Consider the following 16,244-nt stretch of genomic DNA (forward strand, 5'->3'; position numbering starts at 1 on the left):
AACAACTTGAAACAAAAAAAATTGCCCAAAAAATGGGAAACAAACATCTGGACAAACATTGTCCATAACTTTACAATGTAATAACAAAACACTTCAGAGGCCAGGCCAAGCTGTCAACAGTTTTGGTCCATAAAGAACGGGCAGCACCTGTAGTTCGTTCCAGTATATAAAACTAAACACCTTTTCTTACAGTCACCTACACCAGAAGCCTGGTGTAGATGGCTATAAAGAAAAGGTGTTTCTTAATTTTTTTTTTTAAAAATGTATCTAATGACATACAGGTGCTGTCTGCATTTTTTTTATGGACCAAAAATGTAGACAGGGTGTAATTTCTTCTATGGCAACTGTTGGAACTCCGGGTCGTACCCATACCCTTGGAACATATCCTGGGAGAAACTGCTGTTCGGAGATGGGCCAGGACGGTGGTAAGCCGCTCCAGGTACTGGTGGGCAGCCGTAAGTTCCATGGGCCCCTGAAGGTTCATGCCGATATGCTGCAACCTGCCCATAACGATGGGTTGCAGCTGCTGGTGGTGGTGGAGGCCCACTGGGATTAAAAATATTCAAAATACCATTTATTATTGCTGGTGACAAAGGAATAGGCGAGGGCACATCAATTGCCATGGCAAGAGTGTTGACTGCTGCCATAAACACGTTCTGCCTGTCCCGTGGCATGGATCTAAGGTGGCCTGCTAGGGATAAACAAAAATGATGAAGGTGATCCTCATTCTGGACCCTGTCCATAAGACTGAGGGTGCGAGTAGTGAGGGCTTCAAGGGCACTACTCGCAACCTCTTGGATTTTTGGCTTTTTAGTTCCAGCCTTTCTCAATGCCACGGGACGGGCATAACCAGCCCCCATCCCAGTGGGCCTAGACGCACCAACAGCAGAGCTACCTTCAGAAGCAGGAGCAGCATCAGCACCAGACCCCGGCTCAACGCCAGCAGCAAATGAGGAAGCAGAGGCAGGCGAACACGAAGGACCAGCACCGTGAGGATCCGGAGAACACAGGAGAAAGTCCTCTGAATCTTCTTCCCCTCCCTGCTCCGTGCTGGTCTCGTGGTGTACTGTTGGTGTTGGAACATTGCCTTCAGAGCTGTACAATAAAGTAAAAAAAGGCATGTTAATACAACAGTTTGAAAGAAATTTTGTTTACAAATTATTATTGTGAACTTACCGCCGCAAATTCCTGCTGGTCAAAATGAAGGCCAGCTGGTCTGCATAAGGAACTCTTCGATGGAGGGGTGATGACCCGCTTCGCCCGGCCTCCGCTTTCATGAAGCGGTCGGTGACCGACCGCCACCTTTTTTGAAGATCTTCTACTGCAATTTAAAAAAAATACTCAAATATGTATTGCATTTCAAAAATATATATGTTTAATTTTTTTTTATTAAAAAATGTTTCCAAAAAAAAAAAAAAATTACCAATTTTTTTTTGGACCACTTGATCAGCATCCTCCCACATGGGATAAATTTCACGCACGACAGAGTGCCATGCGTCTCGTCGTTTTTGTTTGTCTTTATATAAATCCGCTGAACGGTCCCATATTTCAGGGTACCTCTCCACCTACAATGTATTAACATCACAACAGTAAATTAATAAACTGAAAAGGGGGTAATATGTAGTGTTGAGCCACCCCCGTAGTGTTCGGGTTCGGTTCGGTTCGTCGAACACCGGGATGTTCGAGGAACTGTTCGTCGAACTGTTCGTCGAACACCTTAGAACACCGTCGAACACCGTTAAAACCAATGGCAGGCAAACAAAAACACATAGAAACACATAGAAAACACCTGCAAAGGTGTCCAAAGGCTGACAAACTGCTCAGAAGACACTCTCTTTAAAAAAGCCGGCCGGCAAATTCAGCAGCGGCATACACCGGTACCCGACAATGTAGACAAGAAGGAATAGAGCATCACACATAGATTAGATAGATAGAAACATGTCAGTCACACATATAAGAAGCACAGTGACAGTGTTGGTTACTGCACTTGTCATTTAGTGTAAAGGATTTATTAAAAAAAATATTAGTGTTTTCATGCACCGTCTCTTTAAAAAAGCCGGCCGGCAATTCAGCAGCGGTACCCGACAATTTAGAACAGAAAGAATAGAGCTTCACACATAGATTAGATAGATAGAAACATGTCAGTCACATATATATTAAGTACAGTGATAGTGTTGCTTACTGTACTTGTCATTTAGTGTAAAGGATTTATTTAAAAAAATAATAGTGTTTTCATGCACTGTCTCTTTAAAAAAGCCGGCCGGCAATTCAGCAGCGGTACCCGACAATTTAGAACAGAAAGATAGAGCATCACACATAGATTAGATAGATAGAAACATGTCAGTCACATATATATGAAGTACAGTGATAGTGTTGGTTACTGTACTTGTCATTTAGTATTAAAATAAAGGATTTATTATTAAAAAAATTGGCGTGGGGTTCCCCTTAATTTTAGGCTCTAGCGGAGGTTAAGCAGACGGCTGGGGCAGATGTTTGAAGCCTGGGAAGGGGGTAATACCCTCGGAGCTTCCCAGGCTACTAATATCAGCCCCCAGCTGAATACATAGCCTTTACTAGCTATTAAAATGGGGGACCCCCCAAAAAAAATGACGTGGGGTCCCCCCTAATTTAATAGCTAGCAAAGGCTAGGCAGACAGCTGGGGGCTGATATTAATAGCCCAGGAAGGGAGCCATGAATATTGGCCCCCTCCCAGGCTAGAAACACCAGCCGTCAGCCGCCCCAGAAATGGCGCATTCATAGGATGCGCCAATTCTGGCACTTAGCCTCGCTCTTCCACGCTGCCCTGGTGCGGTGGCAGGGGGTAATAGGGTTGGGGTTGATGTCAGCTTATAATGCCAGCTGACATCAAGCCCAGGTTAGTAATGGAGAGGCGTCTATAAGACACCCCCATTACTAACCCCATAGTCAAAGTTAAAAAAAACACAAACACCCAGAATAAAGTCCTTTAATTGAAATAAAGACACAATCCTTTATTGTTCTAAATTAAACCATACTTACCATCACGCCCATTCCAGCTGAAGCCAACGATCTCCTGCAATAAAAGAAAAATAATAAAGCAACCTCATCCTTACCTTTCCATGGTTCCCACGACAGCTTCAGCTCTGCTACATCGAGATGACAGGCTGGACCGCAGCAGAACGCTGCCACCCAGCCTGTCATCCCGCAGACACTGAGAAGCGCAGGCTTGCTTGCGCTGCTCAGCGTCTCTCTGTGACGACATCCAGATGAGCCGAGTTCATGTCCAATGAACTCGGCTCACCTCATGCACGTCACTGACAGCGTGGGAAAATTCTCACGCTGAAGCGCTGATTGCAGGAGAATTTTCCCACGCTGTCAGTGACGTGCAGGAGGTGAGCTGAGTTCATTGGACATGAGCTCACCTCATGCACATCACTGACAGCGTGGGAGAATTCTCCTGCACTCAGCACTTCAGCGTGAGAATTTTCCCACGCTGTCAGTGACGTGCATGAGGTGAGCCGAGTTCATTGGACATGACCTCGGCTCATCTGGATGCCGTCACAGCGAGACAGTGAGGAGCGCAAGCATGCCTGCGCTTCTCAGTGTCTGCGGGATGACAGACTGGATGGCAGCGTTCTGCTGCGGTCCAGCCAGTCATCTCGATGTAGCAGAGCTGAAGCTGTCGTGGGAACCATGGAAAGGTAAGGATGAGGTTGGTTTATTATTTTTCTTTTATTGCAGGAGATCGTTGGCTTCAGCTGGAATGGGTGTGATGGTAAGTATGGTTTAATTTAGAACAATAAAGAATTGTGTCTTTATTTCAATTAAAGGACTTTATTCTGGGTGTTGTGTTTTTTTTAAATACTTTACTAGAAATTCATGGCGGTCATGTCTAATACTGGCGTGACCCCATGAATTTTGGGCTTGGGGCCAGCTGATAATACCAAGCTGGCCCTAACCCCTTTATTACCCAGTGAGCCACCGCACCAGGGGCCTGGATGAGTTGGGTACAGCGCCAGAAGATGGCGCTTCTATGAACGCGCCATTTTCCGGGGTGGCTGCGGACTGCAATTTGTAGCGGGGGGGGCCCAGAAAGCTTGGGCCTCCCTGCGCTGCAGATTCCAGCCCCCAGCTGCCTAGTTGTACCTGGCTGGACACAAAAATAGGGCGAAGCCCCACGTACTTTTTTTTTAATTATTTCATGAAATTCATGAAATAATTAAGAAAAAAAGGCCTTCCCTATATTGTTGTGTCCAGCCAGGTACAAATAGGCAGCTGGTGGTTGGGGGCAGCCCGTTCCTGCCTGCTGTACCTGGCTGGACACAAATATAGTGCGAAGCCCCACTTCAATTTTTTTTAATTATTTCATGAAATTCATGAAATAATTAAGAAAAAAAGGGCTTCCCTATATTGTTGTGTCCGGCCAGGTACAAATAGGCAGCTGGTGGATGGGGGCAGCCCGTTCCTGCCTGCTGTACCTGGCTGGACACAAATATAGTGCGAAGCCCCACTTCAATTTTTTTAAATTATTTCAGGAAATTCATGAAATAATTTAAAAAAAATTGACGTGGGGCTTCGCACTATATTTGTGTCCAGCCAGGTACAGCAGGCAGGAACGGGCTGCCCCCAACCACCAGCTGCCTATTTGTACCTGGCCGGACACAACAATATAGGGAAGCCCTTTTTTTCTTAATTATTTCATGAAATAATTTAAAGAAAATTGACGTGGGGCTTCGCCCTGTTTTTGTGTCCAGCCAGGTACAACTAGGCAGCTGGGGGCTGGAATCCGCAGCGCAGGGAGGCCCAAGCTTTCTGGGCCACCCCCGCTGCAAATTGCAGTCCGCAGCCACCCCGGAAAATGGCGCGTTCATAGAAGCGCCATCTTCTGGCGCTGTACCCAACTCATCCAGGGCCCTGATGCGGTGGCTCACTGGGTAATAAAGGGGTTAGGGCCAGCTTGGCATTATCAGCTGGCCCTAAGCCCGAAATTCATGGGGTCACGCCAATATTAGACATGACCACTAGAGATGAGCGTTGTTCTACTCGAACTGTTCGCCAATCTCAAATTCGAGCTGTTTTGGGCGGTGTTCGAGCCGGTCGGCGAACACGAACAATTTGAGAAAAATTCGGCTGTTCGAGGTTATGTTCGATAACTGTTCGTGCACCAAAATCATAACTGGATTTTTTCTCAGTAATGATGAAAATTAATGTTAATACGCAGTTTGAGTGTACAGCGGGGCGGGGGGAGGGGCAGGGGATGGATCTCTGCAGGAACAATGAAGATCTCCATTTTTTTTTCTCTTTCCCGCATTTGCAGTGGGGAGGTGCAATCTGTCAGCCTATCAGCAGCGCACACACGGAGCGAGGTGCTTTTTTTCACACATGCAAGGGCATGTGTGATTGGCAGTGTATGTCACATGTCCTTGCCCTATAAGACCAAGCCATTTTCCCCGTCGCCACCATTTTCTCACTGCTGCAGCTGCGTGTTAGACGGCACCGCTGTTGCTGTGTGCGCTATACCTTGTTAATTTCAAGCCAATTTTCGCACAAATATACAGATAGCTTGGGAGTAGGGAATAGTTGTGATTGCAGTCCTTTTAAGGACTAGGTTACAGCATTTCCTACGACTTTTATCAGGCAGGTCTGTGCTCTTAAATAGATAGATTGTGGGAGTAAAGACTAATTGTAATTGGAGTCCTTTTCAGGACTAGGTTACATCAGTTCCTATCAGTTTTTGCCAGGCAGGTCTGTGCCAGTGCTGTGCAAGTTTTTTTCACAGCATTTGGCTGAATCTAGCAAAGCTAATCCTTTTTGGCCTATTGCAGAGTGTGTTAGTCAGTGGAGTAGCCTATCTGTGTTGCAAGATATACCACCTGTGTATAGAATACCAATTTTTTTACTGCACCTAGTGAAGTAAAATCTTTTGGGCATAGCATCATTCTATTAGTCCATCTATACTGACCTCCATCAGGTTGCAAACTGAATATAATTTTTTTCTGCATCTAGCTCTGAAAAAATATTTGGGCTTCTAGCGGTGTGTGGGACTTGGTCTATTAGTCCATCTATACTGACCTCCATCAGGTTGCAAATTAAAAATAATTTTTTTCTGCATCTAGCTCTGAAAAAATATTTGGGCTTCTAGCAGTGTGTGGGACTTGGTCTATTAGTCCATCTATACTGACCTCCATCAGGTTGCAAATTAAAAATAATTTTTTTCTTCATTTATCTCTGAAAAAATATTTGGGCTTCTAGCAGCGTGTGGGACTTGTTCTATTAGTCCATCTATACTGACCTCCATCAGGTTGCAAATTAAAAATAATTTTTTTCTGCATCTAGCTCTGAAAAAATATTTGGGCTTCTAGCAGTGTGTGGGACTTGGTCTATTAGTCCATCTATACTGACCTCCATCAGGTTGCAAATTAAAAATAATTTTTTTCTGCATCTAGCTCTGAAAAAATATTTGGGCTTCTAGCAGTGTGTGGGACTTGGTCTATTAGTCCATCTATACTGACCTCCATCAGGTTGCAAATTAAAAATAATTTTTTTCTGCATCTAGCTCTGAAAAAATATTTGGGCTTCTAGCAGTGTGTGGGACTTGGTCTATTAGTCCATCTATACTGACCTCCATCAGGTTGCAAATTAAAAATAATTTTTTTCTGCATCTAGCTCTGAAAAAATATTTGGGCTTCTAGCGGTGTGTGGGACTTGGTCTATTAGTCCATCTATACTGACCTCCATCAGGTTGCAAATTAAAAATAATTTTTTTCTGCATCTAGCTCTGAAAAAATATTTGGGCTTCTAGCAGTGTGTGGGACTTGGTCTATTAGTCCATCTATACTGACCTCCATCAGGTTGCAAATTAAAAATAATTTTTTTCTGCATCTAGCTCTGAAAAAATATTTGGGCTTCTAGCAGTGTGTGGGACTTGGTCTATTAGTCCATCTATACTGACCTCCATCAGGTTGCAAATTGAATAAAAAAATTTTCTGCATCTAGCTCTGAAAAAATATTTGGGCTTCTAGCAGTGTGTGGGACTTGGTCTATTAGTCCATCTATACTGACCTCCATCAGGTTGCAAATTGAATAAAAAAAATTTCTGCATCTAGCTCTGAAAAAATATTTGGGCTTCTAGCGGTGTGTGGGACTTGGTCTATTAGTCCATCTATACTGACCTCCATCAGGTTGCAAATTAAAAATAATTTTTTTCTGCATCTAGCTCTGAAAAAATATTTGGGCTTCTAGCAGTGTGTGGGACTTGGTCTATTAGTCCATCTATACTGACCTCCATCAGGTTGCAAATTAAAAATAATTTTTTTCTGCATCTAGCTCTGAAAAAATATTTGGGCTTCTAGCAGTGTGTGGGACTTGGTCTATTAGTCCATCTATACTGACCTCCATCAGGTTGCAAATTAAAAATAATTTTTTTCTTCATTTATCTCTGAAAAAATATTTGGGCTTCTAGCAGCGTGTGGGACTTGTTCTATTAGTCCATCTATACTGACCTCCATCAGGTTGCAAATTAAAAATAATTTTTTTCTGCATCTAGCTCTGAAAAAATATTTGGGCTTCTAGCAGTGTGTGGGACTTGGTCTATTAGTCCATCTATACTGACCTCCATCAGGTTGCAAATTAAAAATAATTTTTTTCTGCATCTAGCTCTGAAAAAATATTTGGGCTTCTAGCAGTGTGTGGGACTTGGTCTATTAGTCCATCTATACTGACCTCCATCAGGTTGCAAATTAAAAATAATTTTTTTCTGCATCTAGCTCTGAAAAAATATTTGGGCTTCTAGCAGTGTGTGGGACTTGGTCTATTAGTCCATCTATACTGACCTCCATCAGGTTGCAAATTAAAAATAATTTTTTTCTGCATCTAGCTCTGAAAAAATATTTGGGCTTCTAGCGGTGTGTGGGACTTGGTCTATTAGTCCATCTATACTGACCTCCATCAGGTTGCAAATTAAAAATAATTTTTTTCTGCATCTAGCTCTGAAAAAATATTTGGGCTTCTAGCAGTGTGTGGGACTTGGTCTATTAGTCCATCTATACTGACCTCCATCAGGTTGCAAATTAAAAATAATTTTTTTCTGCATCTAGCTCTGAAAAAATATTTGGGCTTCTAGCAGTGTGTGGGACTTGGTCTATTAGTCCATCTATACTGACCTCCATCAGGTTGCAAATTGAATAAAAAAATTTTCTGCATCTAGCTCTGAAAAAATATTTGGGCTTCTAGCAGTGTGTGGGACTTGGTCTATTAGTCCATCTATACTGACCTCCATCAGGTTGCAAATTGAATAAAAAAAATTTCTGCATCTAGCTCTGAAAAAATATTTGGGCTTCTAGCGGTGTGTGGGACTTGGTCTATTAGTCCATCTATACTGACCTCCATCAGGTTGCAAATTAAAAATAATTTTTTTCTGCATCTAGCTCTGAAAAAATATTTGGGCTTCTAGCAGTGTGTGGGACTTGGTCTATTAGTCCATCTATACTGACCTCCATCAGGTTGCAAATTAAAAATAATTTTTTTCTGCATCTAGCTCTGAAAAAATATTTGGGCTTCTAGCAGTGTGTGGGACTTGGTCTATTAGTCCATCTATACTGACCTCCATCAGGTTGCAAATTGAATAAAAAAAATTTCTGCATCTAGCTCTGAAAAAATATTTGGGCTTCTAGCAGTGTGTGGGACTTGGTCTATTAGTCCATCTATACTGACCTCCATCAGGTTGCAAATTGAATAAAAAATTTTTCTGCATCTAGCTCTGAAAAAATATTTGGGCTTCTAGCGGTGTGTGGGACTTGGTCTATTAGTCCATCTATACTGACCTCCATCAGGTTGCAAATTAAAAATAATTTTTTTCTGCATCTAGCTCTGAAAAAATATTTGGGCTTCTAGCAGTGTGTGGGACTTGGTCTATTAGTCCATCTATACTGACCTCCATCAGGTTGCAAATTAAAAATAATTTTTTTCTGCATCTAGCTCTGAAAAAATATTTGGGCTTCTAGCAGTGTGTGGGACTTGGTCTATTAGTCCATCTATACTGACCTCCATCAGGTTGCAAATTAAAAATAATTTTTTTCTTCATTTATCTCTGAAAAAATATTTGGGCTTCTAGCAGCGTGTGGGACTTGTTCTATTAGTCCATCTATACTGACCTCCATCAGGTTGCAAATTAAAAATAATTTTTTTCTGCATCTAGCCCAGCCAATAGTTTTGGCCTAATACCACAGTTTGGCCACTCAGCTCTGCTCGGTTACCATCCATTGTTTTTTTGTGCAAACAACTCCAGAGTTGTGAATTAGTTAACCACCAAAATGAGTGGAAAAAGGCCTGCTGCTGGTGGAAAGGGGAATAGGCGTGTTGGGAAGGGGAAAAAAGGTTGTGTCCGTGGGGTAGGTGCAGAAGAAAGACCATCTTCCAGCCAAACTAAAATGTCTACTTCTTTTAGCGGACAATGTGATAAGATCCCTTTCTTACGGCCACGCCAATCGCTACAAATTCCAGATGAGGCACAAAAACAGCAGGTGCTTCAACGGATATCAAGTGCTCCTTTAAGTGGGCTCTCCTCCACATCAACTTCAACATCACAAATACTCCAGTCCTCAAAGGTGTCACCCAAATCGCACTTGCTTCCTCACAGCTCCCAAATCTCCAGCTGCCCGTCTGAGTATGAGGTAGAACAGATGGTTGAGTCTGCAGAGCTGTTTACTCATACTATAGCCTGGGAATCAGAGGTCGACTCCAGCGCTTCTGTGAATCCAGACGAGGAAATGATCTGCACTGATGCCCAGAATCTTTATGAGTCGGATCCAGGACCAGACGCAGAAGGTTCTGACCATAATGTAGACCCTCATTCCCAAACTGTAACTCCTGTTGGTGGAGACAATGAGGAAGACGATGATAAGACTCAAATACCTGATTGGAGCGACAACTTTAGTTTTTTGTCAGGGCAGGAACAGGTTGGCTCTGAGGACGACGGGTGTGATAACGCACAGGGTGATGATGATGAGGTCGGAGATCCCACTTACTGTCAACCCACAGTCAGCCAAGAGATGAGGTCAGCAGAGGAGGTGGAGGAAGATGCTAGTGACGACGAGGTCAGGTTGCGCCTTCCTGGACAGAGACGTAGTACTGGAAGCACGTCAACAACTGCATCCTCAAACACAACTCTGCCTCTCACCACAAGTCGTGGTGGCTCTTCAGGTCGCATGGGTGCTAAGCCTTGCATAGCCTGGGCATTTTTTCAGATCGATAAAGATGACCCAACTCGTGTTATCTGTAACATTTGTCAGCAAAAGCTAAGTAGAGGCCAAAAAATACATAGTTTGAGTACTTCATGCATGAACCGGCACATGGACATGAAGCATAAGTTGCAGTGGGAAGCTCAGTGTGCTACAATGCGGCCTAGCCGGCCGGGCCAATCACCGTCTGCCATATCTTGTGCATCCGTGGCCTCTTCATCCTCTGTGACTGGGGGGACAGCAGTCACACCTGTTTTGGGGCGCAGACCTGCCACCTCTTTACCCGCAACAGCCAGCGTGATTGGCAGGTCATCATTTTCTTTGGAGGTGGTAACACCAGCTGGTGTTGAGCGCTGTCCGACATCGATAGCACCACCTTTGGATCAAGGCAACCTAACATGTCCGCCTGCATCTTCCTCACAGACCGGCAGTTTGCCGGGGACACCCTTATCAACCCCGTCTAAGCACAATAGCCAGCCCTCGGTCCCTCAGATGTGGACAAGTAAAAGACCATTTCCTCCTAGCCATGAGAAAGCTAAGAGGTTGAATTTCACCATCTGCAAGCTCTTGGCTACAGAAATGCTGCCTTTCCGCCTGGTGGACACAGAGGATTTTCGAGACCTTATGTCCGTCGCAGTGCCCCAGTACCAGATGCCCAGTCGGCACTACTTCTCAAAGAAAGGTGTGCCTGCGCTCCACCAGCATGTCGCACACAACATCACCGCTTCTTTGAGAAACTCTGTGTGTGACAGGGTGCATTTCACCACAGACACTTGGACGAGTAGGCATGGACAGGGGCGTTACATGTCGCTGACTGGGCACTGGGTAACTATGGTGACAGCAGGACAAGGGGCTGCTGTCCAAGTCTTGCCGTCCCCACGAGTTGTGCGTCAATCCTCTTTATGTCAAAGTTCCTCCACTGCTTCTGCCTCCTCAACCTCCTCTCAGTCTTCCACCTGCACCCAAAGCCTGTCTGGTCATGCCACAAGCTTTCTAACTGCGCAGAAGGGATCCTGCACACCTCCTTACTATGCTGGCAGTAGGGCTCAACGTCATCAGGCGGTTTTTACATTGAAATGTCTGGGAAATGTGAGTCACACAGCTGAGGAGTTGTGGTCAGCTCTGGAGAACCAATTTCATGAATGGTTGTCTCCACTGGACCTGAAACCAGGGAAGGCCGTGTGCGACAATGCTGCAAACCTGGGTGCGGCCCTTCGCCGGGGCAATGTCACACACGTGCCTTGTATGGCTCACGTGTTGAACCTGGTTGTCCAGCAATTTTTAGCCCACTATCCCAGACTAGATGGCCTTCTGCAGAGGGCACGGTCGCTGTGTGCTCACTTCCGCCGTTCGCATCCCGCAGCTCAGCGACTTACATCTCTACAGAAGTCGTTGGGCCTGCCACTTCACCGGCTAAAATGCGATGTGCCTACCCGGTGGAATTCAACTCTGCACATGTTGCAGCGACTGTGGCAGCACCGACAAGCCCTGGTGCAATACGTTCTGACGTATAGCCTGGGCCAACGAGATTCAGAGGTGGGGCAAATCACGCTGGAGGAGTGGTCTCAGATCAGGAACCTATGCACCCTTCTGCACAGTTTTGAAATGGCGACGAAGATGTTTAGTGCTGACGATACCATTATCAGCATGACTATTCCGGTGATTTACATGCTGGAGCACATGTTAAACAGAATTCGGAGTCAGGTGGTGGCACAAGAGGAGGTGGAGGAAGTAGAGGAGGAGGAGTTGTATGCGGAAGGGCTAACATCTGCAAGGTCCAGACGGTCGGCAGCACCAAGGCGGCAGGCATGTGAGGGTGGGGGAGATGGTTTTACCAGGGCGCATGGTAGCAGCCAAACTAGTGAGGAAGGTGCAGGAGCCCAGGAAGAAGTGGAGGACGAACTGATGGAAGACTCATCAGATGAGGGAGACCTTGATCACATTTCTGTTGTGCGAGGTTGGGGGGAGAGGACAGAGGAAGGAAGCATGATTGTTATCTCGCCACCAACACAACAGGGACTTGGTGCTCCTGGATGCGCAACACACATGAGTGCCTTCTTGCTGCACTACCTGCAACATGACCCTCGAATTGTGAGAATTAGAAATAATCCTGACTACTGGGTTGCCACACTGTTAGATCCCCGGTACAAAAGTAAATTTGCAGAAATTATTCCTGCCATAGAAAGGGATGCACGCATGCAGGAGTATCAGCAGAGACTGTTGCAGAATCTTACATGTGCTTTTCCACAAAATACCAGTGGTGCACGTAGTGAATCTCACAGTTCCAACTTGCCAACCGTGGGACCGTCAAGTGTTCAGCACTCAAACCGTAACAGAACCACAGTATCTGCTGGTAACATCAATTTTGCGGAATCATTTCACCACTTTTTTAGCCCATCCTTTGCAAGGCCACAGGAGACAAGAAGTCTGACACATAGTCAACGCCTAGAGACGATGGTACAGGAGTATCTCCAAGTAAACATTGAAGCCACGACTGTGTCACTGGACCCTTGCTCTTTTTGGGCTTCCAATCTGGATAAATGGCCGGAGCTAGCCACTTACGCCTTGGAGATCTTGTCATGCCCCGCAGCCAGCGTTCTGTCTGAACGTGTGTTCAGCGCTGCTGGTGGTGTGCTGACAGATAAGCGCACGCGGCTCTCCACTGATAATGTAGACAGACTCACGTTCATAAAGATGAACAAATCATGGATCCGAAATGACTTTTCTACCCCTGTGTCATCCTGGGGAGAGTAAAAGCTTGATGATTGGTTAAAATCACCCTACCAACCGTTTTAAGCTTTCAAATTACTAATCATGTTTATCTGTATCTTGACTGGAAAATAATTTGGGCTTTGTAGCAGTGTGCAGCACTGATCCTATTAGGCCATCTATAATAAGCTTCACCAGATTTAAAATTAAAAATAATTTTTAGCTGCATCTAGCCCGGAAAATAATTTTGGGGCTCCGAGATGCGCAAGACACATAAGTGCCTTCTTGCTGCACTACCTGCAGCATGACCCTCATATTGTCAGAATTCGAAGTAATCATGACTACTGGGTTGCCACACTCTTAGATCCCCCAAACTTTTCGATCAACCTTTTCATTTTAATAAAGACCAAAAAAATGGTCATTTTTGAAATTATAAGCATTAGCAGGTTGTTAGAAACTGAAATCAAACAGTTTTCAACTCAAAACTTTATTCTAGGTGATGTTACATTTTCACATAGGACCCCTTGTTCGAAAGGAGCTTCTGAACTCTCTCGTCCATTGAATTTGTCAGGTTTTGGATGGTTTCTGCTTCAATTGTTTTGCATGAGGACAGAATACCCTCCCAGAGCTGTTGCTTAGATGTGAACTGCCTCCCGCCATCATAGACACTCCTTTTAATGATGCTCCAAAGGTTCTGAATGGGGTAGAGGTCAGGGGAGCATGGGGGTCACACCATAAGTTTGTCCCCTTTTATGCCCATATCAGCCAGAGATGCAGATGTTTTATGTGCAGCATGAGATGGTGCATTATCATGCAGAAAAATGATCTTGCTGTGAAATACACGGTTCTTCTTCTTGAACCATGGCAGGAAGTGCTGTTTGAGAAAATCCACATACATTATGGAGTTCATCTTTAGCGCCTTCAGGGATCCTAAAGGGGCCGACAATCTCTCTCCCCATGATTCCAGCCCAAAACATTACTCCACCTCCTCCTTGTTGGCGCTGTAGCCGTGTTTGCGTGGGGTGTCCATCAACCAGCCATCCTCCACTCCATTCATCTGGACCATCGAGCGCTGCACGGCACTCATCCGTGAACAAAACAGTTTTGAAATCAGTCTTCATGTAATGTTTGGCCCACTGGAGCCGTTTCTGCTTGTGTGAAGTGGATAGAGGAGGTCGACAGGATGGCATATGCACAGCTGCAAACCTCTGAAGGACCCTGCATCTTGTTGTTCGGGGGACGTTGGAGGCACAAGCAGCTTCAAAAACTTGTCTGCTGCTATGACAAGGCTTTTTTGCCGCTGCTGTTTCAACCTGACGTAATTGCCTGTAGGAAAGAGTCCTCAATTTGCCCTTATCAGCACGCACACGTGTGTACTGTGAATCAGCTACATACTTCTTGATTGCCAAGACACTTCATCCTGATCATCGCACAATGTTGATTGTAGTCATGCCTTGACCTAAACACTCCACAATTTGTTGCTTCTCAGCAGCCGACACATCCTTTTTCTTTCCCATTTTGGCAGAAAATGTAGGCTGCTTAATAATGTGAGAGAGCCTTCTTAAGTAGTCTTGCCTTTCATTGGACACACCTGCCAAACTAATTAGCACAGGTGTCTGCAATTGCTTACAGTTATATAAAGAGCCCTGACACACATCACCATCAATGAGTTTAACTGACAAACAAACAAATTCTTCCCTTATCACTCCTAAACACTTTTTGCATAATAATTTGGAACGCGGTGTACATGTGCTTTTCCACAAAACACCAGTGGTTCACGTAGTGAATCTTACAGTTCTAACTTGCCAACCGTGGTCTGTATGGAATTGTTCAATAAAGGGCCCAAAATTAAGATAACATAGATGGGAGAGGTCTCTATGAATAGGAATTCCTAAGTATTTGATACCCTGTGAGGGCCAGGCAAAGGGAAAGTTGGACTGGATGGAATCCTATATGGATTTAGGGAGGGAGACATCGAGGGCCTCAGATTTCGCTGCATTGATTTTAAAATTTTACCATGTAACAAAGTGATCTATTTCAGCCATAACAGCAGGGATGGATATATGTGATTGAGTGATATATACTAGGACATCATCAGCAAATAGAGAGCACTTGTACTCGGTGCCTCCCACCTCAATCCACCTAATATTGGGGTTATGGCGAATTGATGAGAGCAGGTGCTCCGTCACTAGGATGTATAAGAGAGGGGACAGAGGACATCCCTGCCTTGTCCCATTGGTGATTGTGAAAGGTGATGAAAATGTTCTGACGCACCCCCTGGGCCTTGGGACACCCGGAGCCGGACACTTTTTGGTGGATGCTGGTGGTTGTAGTCTTCGTGGCGGCGATCCGGTTCCGTGGCTCAGGGCGGTCAAACCAGTGGCGGAACTATTTATGTGGTTTTGATGTTTAAATGTCCGACTACGCCACCCGTGGATTGCGGTCAGAGTGAACCGCCGCTACAGGGCAGACCGCTAAGGCTGGTGTTGTGGGTGCAGCAGAGCGTAGCATAACTCCCCACGGGAGGAGTATAGCCTCAGGGCAGTGTATGCGGAGGATGGGGGTGATGGTGCAGGGCAGCAGCAGTAACGACACGGAGTCAGTGATGCAGTTCAGGGCCTTTACTGACAGTTCTTATTATCCAGACCACGTCTGCAGGTAACGGCTGCCCACGTCGTACTGTGCTCACCAGGTGAGGGGCTCAGACAACTCCCAGATAACTTTGGAGCGCTTCACAGGACCCCCTTTGTGTGTCCTTTGTCTGGCCTTTCTTACCAACACTTCTGTCCGGCTGCCTCGGGCCTCCTCTTGGTAAACTTGGCGCCAGTTTCCCTGACCCTATGTGGTGCCTTCCAAGCGGGTGGAGCAAGGGGCTGCGCCACATAAAATGTCAGAGCCTCCGGTTTCTAGCTGAGGGTCGTTTCCTGCCTCCACTAGTTCGGGGACCGGTCTCCCCCTTTGGCCTGACCCCTCCACGCAGGTGGATTCGGGCGTGCGGTGGCGACTCGCCCGTCCGCACCCCTGGGATCCCTTCATTCCTCGTTCCTGGAGCCTTCTCCGCTCCTCTTCCTTCCTTCTCCCTCTTGCAGGCCTGGGCCTCTGTTACTAGGCCCGCCTCCGGAGCAGAGCTCATGCAGAGCCCCTGCTCCCTGCCACTTCTGCTCAGACTTCTCTGCACTGAACTAAGATGGTGCCCACCTTTTATACTCCCTTCTCAATGCACCCAGGAACTGCTTCCTCCCTGCTCCTGCACTGCAGGGTTCCCCTTCCTCAGTGTTCCCTCCCCCCACTCCAGCCAGGGACAGGGACTGTCGTGC

General features: G+C 45.7%; 1 protein-coding gene across 1 annotated transcript in view; it reads right to left on the reverse strand.

Annotated features, from left to right (window-relative positions):
* Positions 1 to 335: 335 nt before the first annotated feature.
* Positions 336 to 16,244, reverse strand: part of LOC141255603 (uncharacterized) — a 70,947-nt gene continuing 55,038 nt past the window's right edge. Inside the window, exons 3-5 of the mRNA XM_073671112.1 lie at positions 1,424 to 1,565; positions 1,177 to 1,321; positions 336 to 1,095 (exon numbers count right to left, since the gene is read on the reverse strand). Coding sequence (XP_073527213.1) covers positions 336 to 1,095; positions 1,177 to 1,321; positions 1,424 to 1,565 — 1,047 coding nt within the window. The remainder of the gene's footprint in view (positions 1,096 to 1,176; positions 1,322 to 1,423; positions 1,566 to 16,244) is intronic.

This window comes from Phyllobates terribilis, unplaced genomic scaffold (genome assembly GCF_046119375.1).
Source record: "Phyllobates terribilis strain yellow unplaced genomic scaffold, ASM4611937v1 Scaffold_1__5_contigs__length_1240528914, whole genome shotgun sequence".
Classification (NCBI taxonomy): domain Eukaryota; kingdom Metazoa; phylum Chordata; class Amphibia; order Anura; family Dendrobatidae; genus Phyllobates; species Phyllobates terribilis.